At 40.0% G+C, this 22,849-nt stretch overlaps 1 protein-coding gene across 5 annotated transcripts in view; it reads right to left on the bottom strand.

The window, feature by feature from the left end:
• The window catches only part of STPG2 (sperm tail PG-rich repeat containing 2), a 410,139-nt gene that overhangs the window by 47,438 nt on the left and 339,852 nt on the right, over nucleotides 1–22,849 (bottom strand). Inside the window, exon 14 of one of the 5 annotated variants that reach the window (XM_039541573.1) lies at nucleotides 17,165–17,221. The exons of the other annotated variants lie outside the window; for them this stretch is intronic. Coding sequence (XP_039397507.1) covers nucleotides 17,180–17,221 — 42 coding nt within the window. The 3' untranslated portion in view covers nucleotides 17,165–17,179. Of the gene's footprint in view, nucleotides 1–17,164; nucleotides 17,222–22,849 lie in introns of those variants that run through there. 5 annotated transcript variants of the gene reach the window in all.

Here is a 22,849-nt window from a genome sequence, read left to right on the forward strand (position 1 = left end):
TTTTTACATATTGCTGCATAAAAGGAAATGACCCTAACATGAATGTTTTAGCAATCTTGTGACCAATGCTGTAATACTCAGACTTAAAAATAAAATCCTCTTAAAAAATGTCATGTCAATGGCAGAAAAAATGGCTACAAAAGCGAGAGGGGAATTCAATTCCATGCGACTTCTGTGTGCATAACGAAAATCACAGCAGTAGCGGGTACATATTTTTATGTGAAAAAAGCGAGAGATCTTAAAAACTTGCAGGGGACAGCAGAAAATTTGACTCAAAATGATTTTTTAAAAGCATCTGAACAAAACCATGGCAAGTCAAAATGTTTTCAAAAGAGTCATTCTACTTAGATCAACATGAAACATCTGTGAGGTTTCAGATATCAAAGCCCTCACTCAACTTCAAACAAATCAGATCTCTTTGAAAGCAACTGCGGGACCTGAAGATACAACACAAACACAAACCTACGTGTTGATGTACTGTTTCTCTTCATAAAAAGTATGATATTTAGGTCGTATTAAACAAACACACTTAAAAAAACCCAGAGTGTGATGCCAGCAATAGCACGTCATGCACACCTCCAAATGAATAATTATTGAAAGGAGCTAAGAACTGCTCCTCTGGCCGTACTATGCCAAAACAGGCTCTGCTTGCTGACGGGAGAAGTGTATCGCAGGGCATTGCCTACTCCTGATGTGTGTGCAACCCCTATTTCCCTTACCTGGCACCTCTACCTCCTGCCCTTCAAAAGTTGATCATTTAAGCTTAACCCTGCATTACCTGACTTCTGAGGGTTGGTTTCTCAAACTTAACATAGCACTAGCTCTTTGCATGGAATTATTTTGATTTAAAAACAAAAAACCCCAAACCTCTGAAACCTCAGATTTTTTTAAATCTCCATTGGCTCCCACAGCCCAGCTCTTATGTTCTTTGCAGTAAACCACAATGGGCTTACGGGGGAACTTACAAGTTTCACCAACTTTGCCATTTTATACTTTTAAAAATAGATCTTTACCAAACTATGGTCCTTATCTATGTTATTCCTATAGTTAGAATGAACAAATACTGCAGGTAGTCAACACCTAATTTTCACCAGCATCCACTGCAGGCCCACTGATTTTGGCCTATTCAGTTTGAAGCCTGCTGAATTGAGCCCAACTTAACGGAGGCCATCTCAGTGGCATCTTCAGCACACAGGTATCTTAAATTTTGAGGCATTTTGAGCAAAGTTTGTTTTCTTCCATTTCACCACACTACTTTCTGTTTATTATCTAATCACAGTCCTTTCCTCCACTACCACGCCCATTTGGTATATCAGGCTATGACAAAAGATATTTTTACTCAGTGATGCTGGAACAATTTGTATAGTGAGGGTACTGAGAGCCATTGAACCAAACTATCAACCATGTATATGATGGAAACCACTTCAAGCCAGAGGGTGCGGTATCACCACTAGTTCCAACACCTATGCTTTTACTTTAAAAATAGAAAATGTTCTAAACGAGAACATGTATAAAATAGCTCCGAAATGATGGTATGTGTGGGTGGGGACCACTTTGTGAGGGAAAGAATAGATCCACATTTATGTCCTTCTACAGGAAAAAAAAAGAATATATTTAGAGCACACATTTACATGTATTTGTAAAAGTAAAAGATCAGTTTCATGTGTGAATATATATGAAGGACAACTGCCTGCTAGGTAGGAAAGGTCATAAGTCTGTGTGCTAGAAAGCAGCAAACAAAAGTGTCTACATACACATTTCTGTGGAGAACTTGTGTATGTAGATGTACCCCTAAACAGTGATGGACATGCGTGTAGACGTTTTTAACTATGCTGAGTATGCAACTGTGTGATATTTTATGTATATATGGGGCAAAGATCAAATGTAGGGCATCTGACAGGTCTGAACAGGCTTTAATTGATATATCTCTGTAAGTTCATTAACTATGAAATATCCTGAGCAAAATTCTGGTCCTAATGAAGTCAATGGCAAGGATTACATTGACTTCAATGGGGCCATAATTTCCTCCACTGTATCCAAAAGATCTATCATGGGTTAGGATAGATTTGATTATGACTAATCTTGGTTTATGAGAAACTTGATTAGAAATGGCTGAATTTGGAGTGAAATCACTTAAGGGTGAGTTTGAGATGCCCTAAATTTGAAATGTTCCATGAGTTGGTGGTGTAGGATAGCCTGAATATCAGATAAAGACAATATCATTCAAACTGTCCATCCAATTAGGGTTCTTCTGGAGTTCGAGCACAGAAAACCAGTATTAATGTTTTATTTGCTATTGGAATACATACTGACAACCGAGTATTAAACGGGGTCTGCTAATTTCTGAATTGCTATGCAATTTTGAATCACATAAATACATTCTGCATGCTACAAAGGTAAGCACTGTAAATGTACATTAAGTAAACACAAAGATTTGATGATCCTAGTGTGCTAGGCTCTCGTTCTAATCAGATTTCATCATTTGAATATGGACTATAGTTACATGTACATAAAGATACAACCAAATAAAAGGACTGCAATCAAAGAGCGTGTCCCTGCAACCCTTACTCACACAAGTAGTGCCTGTGATGGGTGTATAACCCCATGTTAGCAGGGAAGGGGCTAGAGAGGCTCTGTGCGCTAAATTAGTCCCACCACTCTGGCCCTGACAATCAAGCATGGTAGAGAGGAGGAGTTTAAAAGGAGGAAGCTCCAGTCTGCAGGGGGGAAGCCCTGAGAAAGGAGTGACCCCTGAAGCAGTAGGAGAAATGCACATGCTAGAGACCACGACAGCTCTGCAAGGAATCCAGCGAACAGCAGAGCAAGTCCTTTAGGGTAGAGACTGACTCAGCTACCTGGCCCTAAGGACTCCAGTACAACCACTACCCAGGCACCCCTGACCTTTTTGTTGAGTCTGGGAGGATTTGTTCTCTGTAAAGTCTGAGCTATGACTTTTCTGCCACCCATATACAAAGTAAGCAGGCCTGCAAGGGCAGAATCCACGGCAAGAACTAAGAGTCTGGGGTCTGGACTGGGTTCAGCCCATGGTGGTAACTGGATATGGCAAAGGGCCTCAACTCAGCTAGAGAGGCACCCCAGAGAGACTGTTTTCACAGTGCCAGAGGAAAAATGATTAAAAGATACATTTGCACCTAATATAATTGGAAAAGTAATTAAAAAAATAATTCAACTTTGCAGACATATTAATCCTGGAACTGAGCGACAATCAGCATCAACATGAGTTACCTTCTCTGGTCATGTTAACTAAAAATTACCAAGAGCAACTATGTCTATTATACTCAGGGCATGTCTACACTTATCAGTAGATTGGCACTGCTGCAATCGATGCAGTGAGAGTCGATTTAGCGGGTCTGGTGAAGACAAGCTAAATCAATGGGAGAGCACTCTCCCATCGATTTGTGTACTCCAACTCCCTAAGAAGCATAAGAGAAGTTGATGGGAGATGCTCTCCCATTGATACAGTGCAGTGGAGCCATCACGGTAAGTGGATTTAACTATGTCGACTTCAGTTATGTTATTATGCAACTGAAGTTGCATAAGTTAGATCGATTTACGGTGGTAGTGTAGACCAGCCCTCAATTATAGACCTTGGGGAAAGATTTTCTTTTGTGACATGCTTCTCTTTATTCATCTGTGCCACCATTACACCCTTATGATCTTTAGTATAAATGTAATGCCCATGATCCACACACAATTACCAATGGCATCTGTGGGAATCAAATGCATTAAATAAGTAATGTTCACGAACTTTTGTGTCCCACTGTATACCACAATAAACAAATTAAATGTTTATGGATAAGTTTCATGTCAATAACATGTGACAAGCATGGTGCTGAATTTTCTGTAAAAACCCTCCATGAAAACTGAGCATACACAATGTATGCTGCTAGAAATACACCCTCTGCTTAAAAGCAGAACATTTCTGTCTTATTAGTCTCCGTGTTCTGAGATCCACATGATACCATGTATTTGGTAGTATTAGCCTTTCATAATATATTGCTGAATTTATATTTACAATCATTTGCTTGATATACAATTCAAGAGAATGATCATTTGATTTTACCTGCATAAAAAATAATTAAGGGCCTGACCCAGCTACCACTGAAGTCAACAGGAATTGCTCAGCTAAATTCAGTGGCATGGGCCCTGAGGCTATGCCTACTCTGCAGCTGGGAGTGAGCCTCCCAGCCCAAGCAGACAGACTTGTGCTAACTCTTCTCAAGCTAGCGTGCTAGAAATAGCTGTGGAGACACTGCAGCTTGGGCAGCAGCTCAGGCTTTCAAGTCCACCCGATCCCTTGGGTCTGAGCTCAAGTCTACACTGAACCACAACATCCACACTGCTATTTGTAGTGAGCTAGTCTGTCTGTCTGTCTACCCGGGCTTAGACGTTCACTTCCAGCTGCAGTGTAGACATAGCCTAAGTGGCCAAAGGAGTCTAGAACATCAGCATTTATGGAAAGAATTAATACATTTATACCTTTTGTTAAAAGAGCAATTTTGAGCAAATGTTAAAATGATAATTGTTACACTGTTAAAAAGATATTACCTCACTCACCTTGTCTCTCTAATTGTTACAGGATCATTCAAAAATGTATTTACCAAGGCAGAAACTTTTTCTGTGTGGGTCCACAATCACTGATTACGTGCATTACATTTTGAATTTGTGCAGGTTTCTCTATTTTATGCAAACTCTCTTTTTACACAAAGAACAAAAGCACTGATATTACTGAGTGAAATTCCCTCTTATGCAGAGGGTCAACTGAAGGTCTAGGCCAGGGGTAGGCAACCTATGGCACATGTGCCAAAGGCGGCACGCGAGCTGATTTTCATTGGCACTCACACTGCCCGGGTTCTGGCCACCGGTCCGAGAGGCTCTGCATTTTAATTTAATTTTAAATGAAGCTTCTTAAACATTTTAAAAACCTTATTTACTTTACATACAACAACAGTTTAGTTATATATTATAGAATTATAGAAAGAGACCTTCTAAAAATGTTAAAATGTATTATTGGCATGCAAAACCTTACATTAGAGTGAATAAATGAAGACTTGGCACACCACTTCTGAAAGGTTGCCGAGCCCTGGTCTAGGCACCTCTTACATTCCACTTAATCCCTCATAAAAGGGGTTTAAGCGAGACTTAAGTGGTACAAAGGCTGTGAGCTGGCCCTGAGGCTAGGGATGAATTTCACCCACTCTAAATGAATATGTTGATATTATATTTTCTGTGAGTGTGTACTTTGAAAAGTTTTAGAATTGTGAAAATACTAAACAGAAAATTGCTTTTATTTTTATATGCAAGATGTGTAATAATAACTATCTTAATTCTTTATTCACTAGTATTTAAAAAGGGCTAGGTATTGTTGATGGCTTCTACCACTACCCCAGAGAAAATGTAACATTAAAGTTATTATTTCATGCCCTGAATATGTATGAAGAATGAAATGTCCCTCTGGAACTCTCATAATTTCAGTTATGCTGTTGCATCTACTTGAAAAGTTTTACTGTATTTCTATGAAAGATTACTCTATGCACTTTTCAACAAAAAACATTTGCTATAATTTCTTCTAGAGAAGCCAGAAGAGATCTATGGGACTTGAACACTATGGGCCAAATCGTATAGTCTTTAACTATCCAAAAATCCCATTGACTTTAATGGGAATTTTGCTTGAGTAAAGACTGCAGATTTGGTGCTATGTGAGCAAAGTATATAATGTGATTCCCGAGAGTTCTAAGTGTGACAAAAACTTCTGAGCTCAAGAAAACCTATCTGCATATATGATTTACATGAGGGAACTTCTATTCTCTCCTTATTTCCATGGATTAGAAAACAATTCCCACTGCCACCTTTGCAGTGATACTTTTATTTTAAAAGTATATTTTAATCAATTTAGGGGGGAAATTTCAGTCCACAAAAACAAAATAAATATGCACATGAAACCATCACTCATAGTTTGAGACTACAAATAAAAGACACTCCCCTATACTGGGAAAAGAAAATACTCCCATAGAATTACATACGATTAGATCATTTGTGAACTACATTAGGAAGATAATGCTTTTATCACTTGCATAGAAGATTTTTTAGCATCCCTCTTCTAGAAAGCCCTAACTTAGCTCTCTATTAATTGCGCTAGTAGCATAAAGATATTCTATCCAAGTTGACCCTGTGGGGCACATTTTAGTGAAACCAAACCAAAACAACAAAAAAACCCTTTTAGTACACATTCCATTCCACTCCTAGCTGTAATGATTGTAATTAATCTGTATTATATTTCAGTATGTCTTTCAAACACCACTTTCCTTTACTTGGATTTATGTGATTTGAAGGAAAGCATATTTGCTTTTTTGGATGCATGTATGTATATATATGTATGAGGTAAGAAGTTAGACCTAGAAAGTGTGTGTGTGTATATATATATATCAAGTGATTTTATATATATATATACACACACACACACACTTTATATATATATATCAAGTGAAATGAATTTCCTTTTAGTATTTGACTGGAAGCAGTTTTACAAGGAAAATAAGATTGACTGTTCTGTCACTGGACCCATCATCATCCATGCATCCAAAAAAGCTAATATGCCTCTCTCTCTCTCTCTCTATATATATATATATACACACACAGAAAAGCAGTAGAAACCTCAACATAGTTCACACTACAGTTCAGTGAATCAATTTTATCTCTCTCTCTCTTCTCCATTTTGCGCTCGTCACAGATATTTAGTTTATTATTTAAATGTGTTCTAGCTCCAGAAGGAGATATAGGGTATCCAAGTTTGTTTCTGAAAACAAAGGTCAGACCTTACATAATTCTCACACGAGCCTAACAAACATTCTTGACATTTCAAGAGTTCATAAAATGTCAAAAATACAAACAAGGCACACTGAAGAGAACAAAAGTAATTCTTTTACAGAAACTACAATCCCATCAGCCACACTATCAGAGGCTCATTCACCTGCACATCTACCAATGTGATATATGCCATCATGTGCCAGCAATGCCCCTCTGCCATGTACATTGGCCAAACTGGACAGTCTCTACACAAAAGAATAAATGGACACAAATCAGACGTCAAGAATTATAACGTTAAAAAACTAGTTGGAGAACACTTCAATCTCCCTGGTCACTCAATTACAGATCTCAAAGTCGCAATACTCCAACAACAAAAACTTCAAAAACAGACTCCAACGAGAAACTGCAGAATTGGAATTAATTTGCAAACTAGACACCATTAAATTACGCTTGAATAAGGACTGGGAGTGGACAGGTCATTATAAAAAGTAAAAACTGTTTCCCCATGCTAATTTTTTCTCCCCTACTGTTACTCACACCTTCTTGTCAACTGTTGGAAATGGGCCATTCTGATTATCACTACAACAGTTTGTTTTCTCTTACTGATAATAGCTCACCTAATAGCTCACCTTAATTAATAGCTCACCTAATAGCTCACCTTAATTAATAGCTCACCTAATAGCTCATTACATTTGGTATGGCAACATCCATTTTTTCATGTTCTCTGTGTATGTATATCTTCCTACTGTATTTTCCACTGCATGCATCTGATGAAGTGGGTTTTAGCCCACAAAAGCTTATGCTACAATAAATTTGCTAGTCTCTAAGGTGCCACAAGTACTCCTTGTTCTTTTTGATGACACAGACTAACACGGCTACCATTCAGAAACTTAACAGCATCATGAGATCAAAGTGATAGTGTTTGGTGTTACAAAAGTATTGTAGTGGGAAATTGTAGCGAAACTTATGTTTAGAATGCCTAACACCTTTGATCATAAAAGATTCTTATGACCTTTTCTTGAGGTCCATTGTTTGCAGAAAGCAGTTGAAATCTGGCAGGGACAAAGCACCAAGGCTAGAGATGTGCCTTTAACCTGTCCCACTAAATTCATTTAGGTTTGGCTGAGAAACAAACTTCTAAAATTTGTCATCTCCCTTCACTCCCTTTTTTCCTTAGAAAAATGTTGTCAGCATGCCAAAATAAAATTGAATATAAACATTCTAAGCAGGATCCATACCAACACCTGGCAGTTGCAGAAGCAGCTGTAGTGGGAGAAGGGAGAGATAGAGAACCACACCCTCCCCAGACCTATAGTCTCCATTCCCCTCAGAGAGCTCCCTTCATTGCCTGAGGGAGAGGGGGAGGGAAATAGATTGAGCTCCTCCAAGTTAACTGCCCCCATATTCAGAACATGACTTCAAGCCTTCAGCACTTCAGAAAACAAAAAATGAAATATACCCATATGGATCTTCAAAGCCATTAAAAACACGAGAGGCATTTCAGACACTAAGCTCAAACACCAGGTGTAGTACAAGAACTTTTAGGAGGGAGCAGAATGGCTTGGATCTCAATTTAACATAACAAAAACCAAGTAATTAACCTCTGTACTGAAAGACAAAGCTTTACAGATCATGCAAAAAGAAAGAGATTTCTAAGGATAACAGGAAATGTAAAAAACGGTCAAATTACACATCACATGTGCCATCCAATTTTCATGTTCATAAAAAGGCCAAAGGAGAGCTACAGCAGCTAGACGATGGACTTCACCTGCAAAAGTTGAACGTTCAATGCCGTGGGTATTCCCTATCCCAGTGGCGCCAAAACTAAAACATCCTGGTGAAATACATCAATATACTGCTGCCTAATAAAGAAATTAGGAATGAAATATATTTCACGCCACTTTAGATGACACTGTTACCTACTTAAGTGATATCAAAGCAAGTTTAAAATTAGATTTAATCTCTGTGTACCATCAATTAAAATTTAATCAAGACTACCACTATACTAGCATTCTCAACACACACTGGACCTTGATTTGAATTTTGGCATCCCATCTGCAGCAGAAATCTTTCAGATTGACATTAAAGGAACACTGTCATGTTTAAATGGAGTATTGAATGTCAGTGATGACATTCTAGTACATAGAAAAATGCAAGAATAATGACACCAGATTGGAGGGCATCTTTCAAAGACAGAAAGAACAATTCGGCTTTACATGAGAAAAATATGATTATTAAATAGCATTTGAATTTTATGGCTCTTTTTTAAGAAAAAGAGAGTGTCTGATGACCATGATCTGTTAGAACCCCCTGAAAGTTGGAGGCATAAAACAAAAGCCTATGAACTACAAAACACTGCAGAGATAAGAATCTTTCAGGCCCTAGTCTTTTTCTTCCTTTCTTTCTTTCTTCACACACCTCCCCCTGCCACGGTCATCATCTTATTCACAACATGGCTGTTACTTAGCCTTTATGTAAAATAACATTTAAAAAATAAATAAATAAATAAATAAATAAAACATGAGAATGGACAAAAACATATCAAAATGCCCTGAAAACAGTTTTACAAAAATACAGACACTAGTGATTCTATCATATCATACTTTGACCCACAGAAACAAAACAAAAATAGTGAACAAAGTTTTCTCAATTTGAAAGGCTTTTAAAAACTGACCCAGATGTCAGGTTAAGTTTGCACGGCTGGTAGTTAGAAAAATACAATTTTGAAATTGGTCAGATTTGTTATGAAAATCATTGTGAAACTGGAAATAGGGAATTGTAAAGGCCATTTTTAAAGAGTCAACTTTCAAAATTTAACCACATTTTAATTCTGTTATAATCAAAAGCAAAAGTAAGTATATGTAAAATAGTAAGATCAGAACTTAGCTATTTAGCACAACTAAGATGCCTCTAGCAAACACATTATTTAATAGACCAATGGATAATAAATTGCTGTCCATACAATCAGTGGGGAATGATATGGATAAAGAAGCTATTCTCAAGCAAGACATGCAATTAAAAAAAGAGAAAGAAAGAAACACAGCTGATAGGAAAGTGCAAATGAACCAACCATACATAGAATATTGGTTGAAAGCGTGAAGCCAACCAGTAAATTTCAGATATCACATGGCTAAATTCCTTTTTAAGGTTATTTTAAAAGAATAACAATGATCCCCAGCATGAAATGGAAAATTTTCATGGACTGTAAGAAAGCAAGCCAGAGAGAATGCAAGAAAAAAAAGCTGGTGGTTACTATCAGGAATCAAGATGAGGTTCTAACAGATCATGGTCAAGGCATAATTGAGGACATCATACCATTTTATCTACAAGGCAAAGCACCTATCAACACGTGAAAAGACTTTGGACAGATTGTAAATACTTCTCAGAAGAGTAGGAATAAATACCACCAGATCAATTTTTGTTTGCAAAACAATGATGGAGAAACAATATCATATGAAAATTTTAAAAAAAGATGTAGAGTTCTTACAAATTCCTAAAATGTAGATATTACCATTCTGCTGTCATGCTGCAGCTGCTCAAAGTAACTATACTAATACTCATGTACCACTCTTAGGGCTAGTGAATGAATAAAGGTATTGTCCAAAGTGTTCCAACACAGCAGCACTATAGATGGGTCTCTGTTTTCTGCAGTGACGGTTTTATATCAGATAGAGAGATGAAAGGCAACTCAGTATTACAGCGATGCGAGCCATAGAAGGACGTTGTAGATGGACAGAAAGGAAGGGAAAGGGAAAACAGGTGCTTACTTCTCCTCTCCAGATTTGAATTGGGTTCTGCTGCAGAGCCCAGATGGAAGCTCTACACAAACCCTACAGACACTACAGAGCACTGTATTTGGTTCAGTGTTTAAAATATCTAAAAACTGAAAAAGCTTGTTCAGTCAGAGTCCCATATTGTACAAAGCAATGAGACTAGATCTAAAGCTTTGTAGAATGACTTATCAATGTTTGGATGCATTCACTTTCTGAATACTTCAGTGTTAATTATGAACTAAAGTCAAATGTTGATTTCTTTGATTAATTGATGAGAATGAAAAGCTAGGAGAAAGCAGAACAAACAGTATCTGATTAAACAATTTAGAATGTGTTCCGGAATCTATTTCCCCATGTTATTAATCATTTTAAAGACATTTTAAATTCATAAAAATACTGATTTGAACAGGAACGATTTAAATGTGTTTTCTACATGTGTCTAGTATAGAAATATATCATCAAATGCAAGAGGAGATCTTTTATTGGACCAACATCTGTTGGTGGAAGTACAGGCTTTTGAGCTACACAATGCTCTTCTTCAGGGGAAGGAAATCAGAGTGTCTAAGCTAAACACAAGTTTGGACAGATTGTTAAGCATAAGGGCAAATGCATGTTGTAGGTAGTCAAATGAAATGAAGTGGGCAATTGAGGGTTAGATTGTTAACCTGCCTGCTACCCTTAATTGCCCACTTCAAATTCCTTATGTATAACAATCTATCCCAACTTGTATTTAGCTCAGAAAACCTGATTTCTTGGAAACCTAGAAAGCTTGTACTTTCCACCAGCAGAAGCTGGTCCAATAAAATATAGGACCTCACCTAACTTGTCTCTCTCATATCCTGGGACTAACAGGGCTACAACAACATTGCACATAACTAGAAAACAAATACACTTCTGGTCTGGTCCTGGCACAAGAAATATATTGATCATGAGTGATATGTAACTATGCTGCATAAAAGTGGTTTAGTCCACTGGTAAACAAACTCTTTTGTACTCTGTAATACAAACAACTTTTATATATATATATTATTGCCTTACTTTTCCCCTTATTACCTTTACCTTTTCTTTCATTGGTATAATAATATGTGGAAAAAACTTATTTCTTACTGTAACCCTTCTGCCCATCAGAGTTGTCAGCAACAAGGGCCGGATTCAGTATCTAGGGGCTCCTTTTCAATAACACAATGCAATTGTAAAACCTGGAGCAATTACATACCACCCCCCTGGAAGCCTCTAAGAGGCAATACTTCCCCTCTTGCAAGTACAGAGTCTGAGTGTAGCAAAAGCCTTTAAATAAAGGAGGGAAACAATGCGGCATTATGTTGGGGAAACACCACAAACAGGATTCATAACACAAACTATGAGCAAAAGACCCACCCCCAAAAAGTATGGCAGTGTCCTTTTCCTCTGAGGTTCTTAAGTCCAGCAACCCAACAGTCACCCCACCCACAGTTTGTCCTTGGTCAGTGCAGCTCCCAGAGTTCAGAAGTTCATCTGCAGAGTTTACCTCCCAGCCTGGGTGGAAGGGCGGGGGAGCTTTGGGGGGCACCTTACATGCTCTGCTGCTCAGATTGACGGCCGATTGCCACACCTCTCCATGGGGTTCTGCTGCAGTCTTCACCACCAGCCATGCCTCTCCGCCAGCTGTCAGCTCCTCTCCGCCTGCTGTCCTGCTGGCCACTCCTCTCCACTAGCCAGTCTGCTAGCCACACACCAACATGTCTTCAGGCCCCCCGCTACTTAACACAGCTCTCAGTGATTTCAGCTCTTTAGTGATTTCAGCTGTTAGTCGGGGGGCTCAGTGCTGGTGCACTCAGAACCACTAGTCCAAAGCAGGTCTAATGCTTAGACCTAGGTATCAGTGATTTCAGCTCTGCAGCATATAACAAGACTCCTAATGGAGTAAAAATTAGCTCTGTTATTACACAGTGGAGAGAGGATGGGTCAAAATGCTGTTTGGGGCCCACACTACCAGGTACAAATACCTGTCCCCAGCCTCTCTCAATTCACTGGGCTTTGGAACCTATGTCCCTTGCCTAGCGTATGCTACTTAGTTGAGGGTGAGTCCCTCCGTCATAAACTGCCAAGTACAGTCCTACTGTCCTTGATACACATAACCAGGATAACAACACTTTATTACTCCTGCCCCAATATCAGAGACTGGGGATCCCACAGCAGCCAAAGTGACCATTTGGGCAAGCAGTCCCATCATGCTAGGCAGTGGGGCAAGCAGTCCCATCTCCCAGGCAAACGAGATCAGCCCCAGAAGTCCTTTTCCACAGCTCACCACCAGACGTCAGGGTAGAGCTCATTCTGACTCTGCTTATATCACCATATCATATTATCTGAAAAACACTGAGGTCAAGATTTTCAAAACTGAGGAGCAAATTTTCATTTCGAAAAGCAAAAGGATAGAAGTGATTAACTGTCAATTGTCTATGAAAATCTCCCTGCATGCCTAAAATCAAGCTTCTAATTCCATATTTGTGCACCTAAACAAATAACCTGATTTCTGAAGGTGCTGAGGACTCAGTAACTCCCAATGACTTGTATGGGAACTGTTAGGTGATCAGCCCACCTATTGAGGTACCTAAACTTTGAGGTGCCTAGACTTTGAAGCCCATTTTAAAAAATCTTGACTTGTGGTAATTATGAAAGACCAGTGAGTTTACAGACCTAAGACTACTGGAACATCACATGAACTGTATATTCAGAAAAGAGTTAGCTAATTTTCTACTTTCTCATGCATCCATATTACTTGCACATTACTAAACAAACTATCCTTCTTTTAGCTTATTGCGGTCCCTTCTGAACATTCACACCCCTATTTTATAAAATAAAGAGGGAATTATTTATGAACTGTTTATATGGTGTATAAGTGAATCATAATAAAAAGTATCTGGAGGAAAATGATTAAATGTAATAAGGTTGGTAAAAACTTCACATAAACACACTGGGCCTGACTCACTTGCTGTATTCTATGGGGAAGGCCACTGGAACCATGGCTGCAGGCCTTCAAAAATGTCACTCACAGCAAAGTATCACAAGTTTGCTGATACATTCATTTTGTTGATAGATCTGGAGTCAGCCTACCCAGGTCAGAAAGTGGACTGGGCTGGCTGGTGGAGAGGAGGTGAATGCAGGGAATCGTGGTGATGTGCTGATTTATCATAAGCTTTTAATAATCCCTAACTTGACTCCATGAAGACATCCAGTAGCTCTGATGGCAAAGAGCACTTGACCCATCCCTCCTAGCACCCCACATTCCCCAGAGCACTAACACTGAGAACTTATTTGGGTCCTCTGGGAGGCAGGGAATGCCATCTGCTAAGGGAATGCTCTTTCTCTATTCTCGTCTGAGCTTTTATGGTTTTGGGAAGTTCCTTATCTACTCTACCTGGGCCACAAGTATTTTGTTTTTATGCTTGGTTAGGAAACTCTTACTTAAAAATTGTAAACCTAGATGGAGAAAAAGCGTCTTTCATATTTATTTTTACTGCCCAAATCATATCCATTTCCTGTGTGGCAACAATAGTATCATTTGTCATCACACAGTGATAAGATCACATCTTATGTCAGGGGCCAGGAGAGAAATGTGATATTCTGCATTATATGATCTTATCTTTAAATTGTAAAAAGGCTCTTTAAGAGATAAAGGACAGCGTAACCCAAACCAAAATAAGATTTTTATTTTTTTAAAGAAAAACATGATCTTGTTACCTTTTCAGAGACTGCCCAGCTTGCTTAGTATTACTCAGCTCCCTCAGGCAGAAGAGATCTTTATATTAAGAAAAAAATGGAGGATGATCCACCACAGTAAAACTTTCCCTAGTTTCTTCCAAATATTTTAGTCAATTTTTTTCATGTTACAGCTTCAGATTTAAATATTTTAAAGAAAATTTTATAGTATAGTTGGAGAAAGAAAAACATGTAATATTAATAGATTAACAAGAAGCAATTGCTTTACATAAAAACTAAACATATTAAATATTTGTTGCCATTGCTGAATTTTTGAGCATCAATGGAGGATCCTGTTTACTTCCTCAGCTGCAAATGCAAAGCACTTACAATAATAGTAATATTTACACACACACAAGCTGGTAAGTGTGAAACTCGATGCAGGAGAATAGGTCAGACAAATAAAAGGATCTCACTGAGGTGCAAGTTCAATTCGAATATAAAACCAATAACCGTTTTTAGAGATATATTTCAGAAATAAGACAATAAAAATTAATATAATGAATTATGCATCTAGCATTATAACATAGAAACAACTAAAAATGAGGTGTTGCATTGAACATGTCCTTTGGAGATACATCAATAAAAGGTAGAAAAAAGGAAAGTTATATTTATGAAAACCAAAGATCTGTAAGAATGGGCTATTATCTCAGACACTCAATCCCAGATTCTGATCAGTATATAGGTGCCTAACTTTGAATTAAATGAGAAAGAGAGAAGGTAGGTGAGGTAATATCTTTTATAGGACCAAATTCTGTTGGTGGAAGGGACAAGCTTTTGAGTTTCACAGAGCTGTTCTTCAGGTCTGGAGAAGGTAACCAGACTGTCCAAGGTGGGACAGATTGTTAAGTATAAGGTATTCACACATGCTGTAGGAACCCACTTAAAATGAAATAGACAATTAAGGGTCAGCAGGCAGAGTGTGTGTTACATATAGTTGTCATGAGCCACAAAACCAGTGTCTCTGTTAAATCCATTGTTTTTAGTGTCCAGCAGAATTATGAATTTAAAATCCTAGGCTCTCCTTTTTAAGGTGTTCTGCAGGTTTCCTTTGCAGTCACATTTGGAGTGATCACGTTGAGAAAAGTGTTCGCCACTGGTGTTTGGTATATGGTGTTTTTATTTTATTTTTTCTGTGTGAGTTCACTCAAGAGCATAGTGATTATCTGGCTTCCCCAATGTAATTGTTACTGGGGCATTTAGCACACTGGATGAAGTACACCACATGTTGCGATAGGCTTGTGTAGGACCCATGGATCTTGTAAGGTGTGTTGTGGGGGTACAGATCATTGTAGCAGTGGCAATATATTTGCAGGTTTTGCATGTGCTGTTCTGGCAGGGTCTGGTGCCACTTTGAGTTGGTGGGTCCTAGTCTGTGGTGAGCTTGCTTCTGATGATGAGCTTGATGAGGTTGGGGGGGGTTGTTAGAAGGCCAGAAGAGCGGGTTCAGGAAAGATTTCTTTCAGAATGTGGTCCTCATCAAATATGGGATGTAAATGTTTGCTGATACCCCATATGGATTTTAGTGTGGGGTAGTAGATGACAATTAAGGGTGTATGTGTAACCCACACATCTTCTGGGTGTGGTGCTCTATCCCATCTAGTGGCATCAAGACCACTTAGAGAGAGCAATAAAATGAGTCTGCTCTACAGCCCTAGCTAAAAGTCAGTTGGCTTTTAGCACATGCAGTAGAGGCTCATGCACTAAGCTCCAAAGATCCTATGTTTGACCCTGCTCACTGACGACCGGGGTCTGTTGGCGTTACAAGTGGCAACGGTTTGTGCAAACATACATGCACTAGCTCCACTCAAGCTAGCATGCTAAAAAAAGTAGTGTGGCCATGGCTGCACGGGCAGCCGGTTATGGCCCCAAGGGATTGGGCAGGACTGTACTCAGGCAGCTAGCAGGACTCGCCACCCGTGCTGCCATAGCCACACTGCTATTTTTAGCATGCTGAGCTGGAGCAAAGTTAGTGCAGGTATGTCTACCTATGATGGGATTTATATCTGTGTAGATGTACCCTCAGTTACATTTCAATCTAATTGCAGCCACATTAATTCTGCACATGTTGTTAAAAGTCAGGGCATATGGTTAGTTATTTGAACTGCAAAGTAATTTTCTCTGGCAAGGACACTGTTTCTTCAGCTATTTTCTCAAACACACATGAAAATTATAATTCACACCATTGTCACCTCTAGACTTTATTGTTGTAACTCCTTATTTTATGGATGTGTGAACAGATCCTCTCATAGCATAAAGATTGCAACGCACGCAGAATGGCGCTGTTAAGGCGTTTATTGACTCTAGGTGTTCAACAGAATTCAGCAGCTCTTCAAATAAAGATGAAAAATGCTACAATTTAAGATTCAAAGACATAAGAATTATTTTAAAAAATTGTGTAAAAGTCATGATACGTTCAATATGGGAAAAAAAGTCAAAATCTGGCAAAGGACACCCTATTCAGACTATTTCTTGTCCTAGAAAAAAAATGCCTTAGAACTTTATTTTCTCCATTCATAAACTGCAGTTCACATTTTTATGATAAAAGTCTATGTTTGAAGTCATTACTGAAACACCAACTTATAAAAATGAGGCTGGGGTCACTGCAAATGCCCCACTAGAGAATCCTGTTAGAAAAGGCTTTTTATACCAACTTTTCAAGTTGAACTGTAAAAAGCTGCTCTAATTTCCCTGTCCCCTCTTTTCCCATCTCGAGAGCTTTGAATTATAGAATATCAAAAAAATCCAGAAACTCACTGTTTATTACTGTGCAGTAGTTCACAAGTGGTGCTGGGTATCAAACTGTTCTCATGTGCGGCAGATAATGTGCTGTGGTTTGTTCAGCTGCCTTCTATAGTCATCTCAAATTTCAAGAATCCTTTCTTATAAGAATCACACAAGGATAGTAACAGACATTCTTGCAAATGAAGCACTGCATTGGTTTCAGTGGGAAAACTATAGTTGCATGATCATTATAAAGGGAAATTAATTAACTGTAACTCAAGTTTCCACATATCTCTTGTGAGTGATTCCAAGAATAAAACAGAAGTCTATAGACATTCAAGAAATGATTGATGTTAGCAAGGGTTATTACTATATATTCTAGCTCTTACCTGTAAGATTAATTTTTGCCTAACCACCTATTAACCACTTATAGTGACAAATATTCAAAGTGACCTCCCTCTGGTCTACAACTTTGTAGTCACTTAACAGGAGAAGGCAAATTCAGCCTTTTTCATAGATGATTCCATGTGAAAAATTATAGGTATTGTGATGGAGCAAGGCCAGATGGCTACAGGAAAGTACTGAGGAGCAGGTATGTTAGCTCCAGGATAAGCAAATCCCTAGTACCATGGGAACCAAAATGGCAGTTGCTCCAGGCTAATCAAGGCACCTGGGGCCAATTAAGAACTTTCTAGAAGGCACCGGAGAGAGCTACATTGATTGGAGCACCTGCAGCCAATCAGGACAGGCTAATCAGGGCATCTGGTATAAAAAGGGGAGCTCACTCCAGTCTAAGGGGGAGGAGCCAGAGGAAAGAAGTGTGCATGAGGAGCTGGGAGCAAGAGACACAAGGAACTAAGAACTGAGAGGGGGTACTACTGGAGGATTGAGGAAAACACCATACAATCAAGCAGCATCAGACACCAGGAGGATCCTGTGGTGAGGATAAAGAAGGTGTTTGAAGGAGGCTATGGGGAAGTAGCCCAGGGAGCTGTAGCGGTCAAGCAGCGGTTACAAGTAGCACTATAGAGACTGCTGCAATTCACAGGGCCCTGGGCTGGAACCCGGAGTAGAGGGCAGGCCCGGGTTCCTCCCCTAGCCCCGCTACTCCTAATCAGACATAGGAGTAGTTGATCCAGACTATGGGTTTCAAACAAGGGGAAAACCACTGAGGGGAAGAAATCCGCCAATAAGCGCAGGACCTACTAGAGGAGAGGAGGAACTTTGCCACAGTATATATTTGGAGATTGTTTTAGTTTTTAGCATCTCAAAGGGAAGTAGCAGGAATGTCTTTGTGTCCAGAAATGTGACACAAGTAGAAGTGCTCTCTGGCAAACAAAAGTAGGGTTGCCAACTCTTCTGATTTTTATCATAAGAGTCATGATAATTGATGCTTTCCTAAAAGACTAACTTGCTGGAGTCCTATGAATATCTGAAAATCTGAGCTTTCATTAAAAAAATGTTAATTTAAAAACATTTCTAGACATTATGGTTGAAGAGAAAAATATGAAAACGTTACCACAGTGTACCCTACAGGCTCAAAGAGCTGAAAGCAATAAAAAGAGCTATCAAAATATATCATAATTTTTAAGTGAATATCATGATTTTTTAACATTTGCTGCTAGTGATGCTGCAAAAGTGTCAAGGGGCTGAAATGGCCTGATTGCCAAATTGGTTGCTGAACTTCTGCAGCTCATACTGATTTCAATGTCGGTTGAGTTTGAGTTGAGTTTCCTCCAACTCTGGGCAGGGTAACTGATGTCTTGAGCCATGAGGTCTGCCAGTTGTGTTCTACCCGTAAGAAAGAGGATAACCAAACTGTTTACTATGCTTTGGTTCCATCCATTCTGTGGATTTTTCCTGTAAGGGGCAATGTCTGAAAGCATTATCATCCATTGAGACCCCCTACTAGGGCCAGCATTACAAACCTTAGTGTTGGGGTTGGCTCTCCAGGGGCCATACATCAATATCGAGGGAATTGTAGTGGCCAAGAGGGATATCCTCCTCCAAGTAGCTGTAGAACATGAAGATATTGTCTTGCAGACATGTAGAATATTGTCTTACTTCAGGAAACACACTCTACTACTGACACTTTCAACTGTCAATTCCTGGCTTTGCGGTTGTGCCTTACCTCCATCACAGGCAATACAGGATGGCATCCTGCATCAGGAAAGGTATCCCAGCAACTCCGGTCTCATTATCAGGTCCATATGATGTTATCGAATGGCAGGGTATAAAAGTGAAGGACCTGATTCTTATCAACGTCTACAAACATCCATCTGCCAATTGGCCAACTCATGCCTTACTCATTTTCTCAGGACCTTTAGTCTACTGTGGCGATTTTAATTCACACCATTCCCACTATGGGATATCCAGATAATTATGCAGATGGAGTAAAGCTAAAGAAGTAGATGTCTATGGACAACCTGCAGGTTCTGTATGATCCTAAGCAGCAACCCACTTTCCATACCCTTTTATACAACTGGGCAACATGCTCTGTTGGCCATACAGTGTAAAATGTTTGTTTTTCTTCCTCAGTCCCAGCCATATCTGTGCACAACATGCATACAAATTCCAAATACATGTGGCCTCCAGAAACTCCAGTGGAATTTCTGAAAGGCAAGGTGAGATCTGTTCCAATCTGAGTTCGACTCTCTTGTGAGTAAAGACTTCAAATCAAATATTAGGAACAAATATATTAGTGCCACCTATCAAGTTTTCTGTGATAAAAGTTCTGGCCACTGCAAATAAATCGATACTTAAGGGATTTTTCTGAACAATTCATTCCTGGAAGGTCATATGATGCAAACAGATATCAGGAATTTAAATCCAACAAGAATGAACAGGAGATTTTTGTGAAAACTAGAGACTTTTTTGCCTTCTAGATCAAACCAGGCAAGAGCGATGGAAAGAAACTGTCTCCAAATCAAAATTCACGCATTCTAGTTGTGAAGCTTGGCAAACTTTTAAGAGTCTGAGCACAGACTCTAGTCTGGGCAAGAGGGAATACACAAAACTCCATCACATCTCAATTGGTGGCCAATGGCAGAGCTCCCAATCAAAATAAAGTTTTCAGACATGCAGTTAAAATGGTTGCTGACAGATGGCAGACTTCAAGTGTGGACAGGAACTGATGGCTCCTTTTACTGATCAAGAACTCAAACTGATTATACATGAGTTGCAACCTAACAAGGCTCCTGGTCCAGACAATATCCATAACAAGTTAATCTCTCACTTTGGGCCAATTGCCAAAAGCTAGCTGCTTCAATTTCTGAGTCTGTTCAGAGCAAAGATCATAGCTGCTCCCAAGCCAGGGAAACCATTGACAGATCCGAAGAGCTACCAACCCATTTCTCTGCTGTGTGTTACTTATATGCTGATGGATAGACTAATCTTGATGTGGATTAATGAGGTAGTTGATCCTCAGCTACCTTGCATTCAAAGCTGGATTCAGGAGGTGAAAATGAACCCAGATATTTTGTCTGAGTCAAGACAGAAAATCTATTTGAGTCAGGAAAGAAAGGTGGTCTAGTCCTCACTGACCCGATGGCTACTTACAACACAGTGTGGCATGTCGGAATCACTGCCAAGCTGCTGCAAGTTATTTCTTGTAGCCAATGATGTGGTGTGGCTGAGAAATGATTAACAACTGAAATTTCATCCTGAGAGTCAGGGAGAAAATCAGTCAACTTAAATGTTTCTGCAATAGCCTTAAACAAATGGTAAGTTTGGGCTCTGGTTTTGTTCAATATAGACACATTCAACCTTCCTGAAATGCAGGCTGAGAAGTATGTGTATGCTGATGACATCTGTATTGTGACAATGGAAACAATTTCCATAGGTTCCAAGTATCAATAGTAGAGTGTGTTTCCTGAAGTAAGACAATGTTCTACATGTCTCCAAGATAATATCTTCATGTTCTACATCCACTTGGAGGAGGATATCCCTCTTGACCACTACAATTCAGACATTGCCCCTTACAGGAAAAATCCACAGAACTGATGGAACCACTCATATTATCAGTGGCTGCTTGAATTATACACCAACCTCCAGTTTGTATGTGCTAGCATACGTAGCACCACCAGACCTCTGACGAGATGCGATTATTGTTAAGCCTGCCTGGCGAGCTCTGACAGATGAAACCAACCTATTACATCGTCAGTTGACTGATGCCCCATTTTCAGACAGGAAATAACATGCATCACCAACTCACATTCAGGGCAGGAATCCCACTCCTGTGGACCAGGGCGTAACTCCACAGTTGATCTCTCAACACCCCTTTGCTACAGAAGCTCATGCGCTCCTGGCCATGAGCACTACTGACTCTTTACCATGCACAAATAATTACCGCCACTAGAAAAATGAAAACTATGTTCTTATACAGTGGAAACATCAGTGGGAACTGACATTAAGTACATACAGAAGTCTATCACTGCACCTGCCTCCTTGTCCACTTGATCATAGATTCTGAACCAGGCTCAACAGATTGCTCGCTGGTTCATCCAGTTTTGCCACAACTATGTACAAAACTGGCCTGATTTCCCCTCCACACTGTAATTATGGGGCAGCATTGCAGACAATAACTCATGTGGTGGAAGAGCACCCAACTTGACATCTGGAGATGGTTTACAATGCCTAGCCTCCCTTGATACAGAAGCTATCTTCTGGTTATAGAACCTGGACATCAAGCTCTTGTCTGCATACAAGACAAAGAAGGGGGACTCAGAACTACTCCACTTGAGCTTTCTTCAGGAATTTGGGATTACTTGTTTCTCCTGTAAGAAGGAGAGTCTTGTGGAAGCAGAGAAAGAACTGACAGGAAGGGGATTGCAATGCATGACAGTTTTAGCAAGAGTCAGGCTAACTGTAACCCTAATAACGCGAGATTTGTAGAAGCGAGGATTGTGTGAGGCAAGTGGAAAAGAACTGTGTGAGAAGTTGTTTCGACCTTGTGTAGATAATGTATAGATAATACGAAATGTAGACTGGAGTCTCTTAAGTGAGAAAAACAAGATATCAGGATGACCTATGTATAAACAAAATGCAGCTGTTGCTTATTATTGTCTGTAACAAAAGTATAAATGCTTGCTGTAATTGTTTACCTGTTGAGAGACCTGTTTAGGAAGGGGAGACCCTATGTCCTAGTCAGGGGCGGCTCTAGAAATTAGGCTGCCCCAGGCAGCGCGGTGTGCTGCACCGCCCTTCCTCGGTCCCGCGGCGGGTCCCCTCTTCCCGCGGCTCCAGTTGAGCTCCCGTGGCAGGTCCACTGGAGCCCCGGGACGAGCGGACCTGCCGCAGGCATGACTGCGGGAGCTCCACCGGAGCCGCGGGAACAGCGAACCTCCCGCGGGCACGGTCCGGCGGCTCCGCTTGAGCTGCCGCAGTCATGCCTGCGGGAGGTCCAGCCGAGCCGCGGGACGAGCCCCCCTCCGCAGTCATGCCTGCGGCAGGTCCGGTCGTCCGCGGCTCTGGTGGACCTCCCGGCCCAGCCTGCCGCCCCCTAGATTTGGCCGCCCTAGGCAACAGCTTGGTTTGCTGGTGCCTAGAGCCGCCCCTGGTCCTAGTGCACTCTCTCCCTGCTGTAGCTGCTAAACAGAATAAAGTATCTCATTTTGCTGTACCCAACCAAAAAGTGAGAACTAAGTTTTTCTCCGACAATTCGCTCCAGCTCTCCTGCTGCAAGGGTTGCCTGTTTTACCTTCAGGAAGACAGCACAGACATTACTCATAGTGACTTTTTAATAAAGGGAATCTGACTGACCATAAATGACTGAAGGCTATGACTAC

Source organism: Mauremys reevesii, linkage group 5 (genome assembly GCF_016161935.1).
Source record: "Mauremys reevesii isolate NIE-2019 linkage group 5, ASM1616193v1, whole genome shotgun sequence".
Lineage (NCBI taxonomy): Eukaryota > Metazoa > Chordata > Testudines > Geoemydidae > Mauremys > Mauremys reevesii.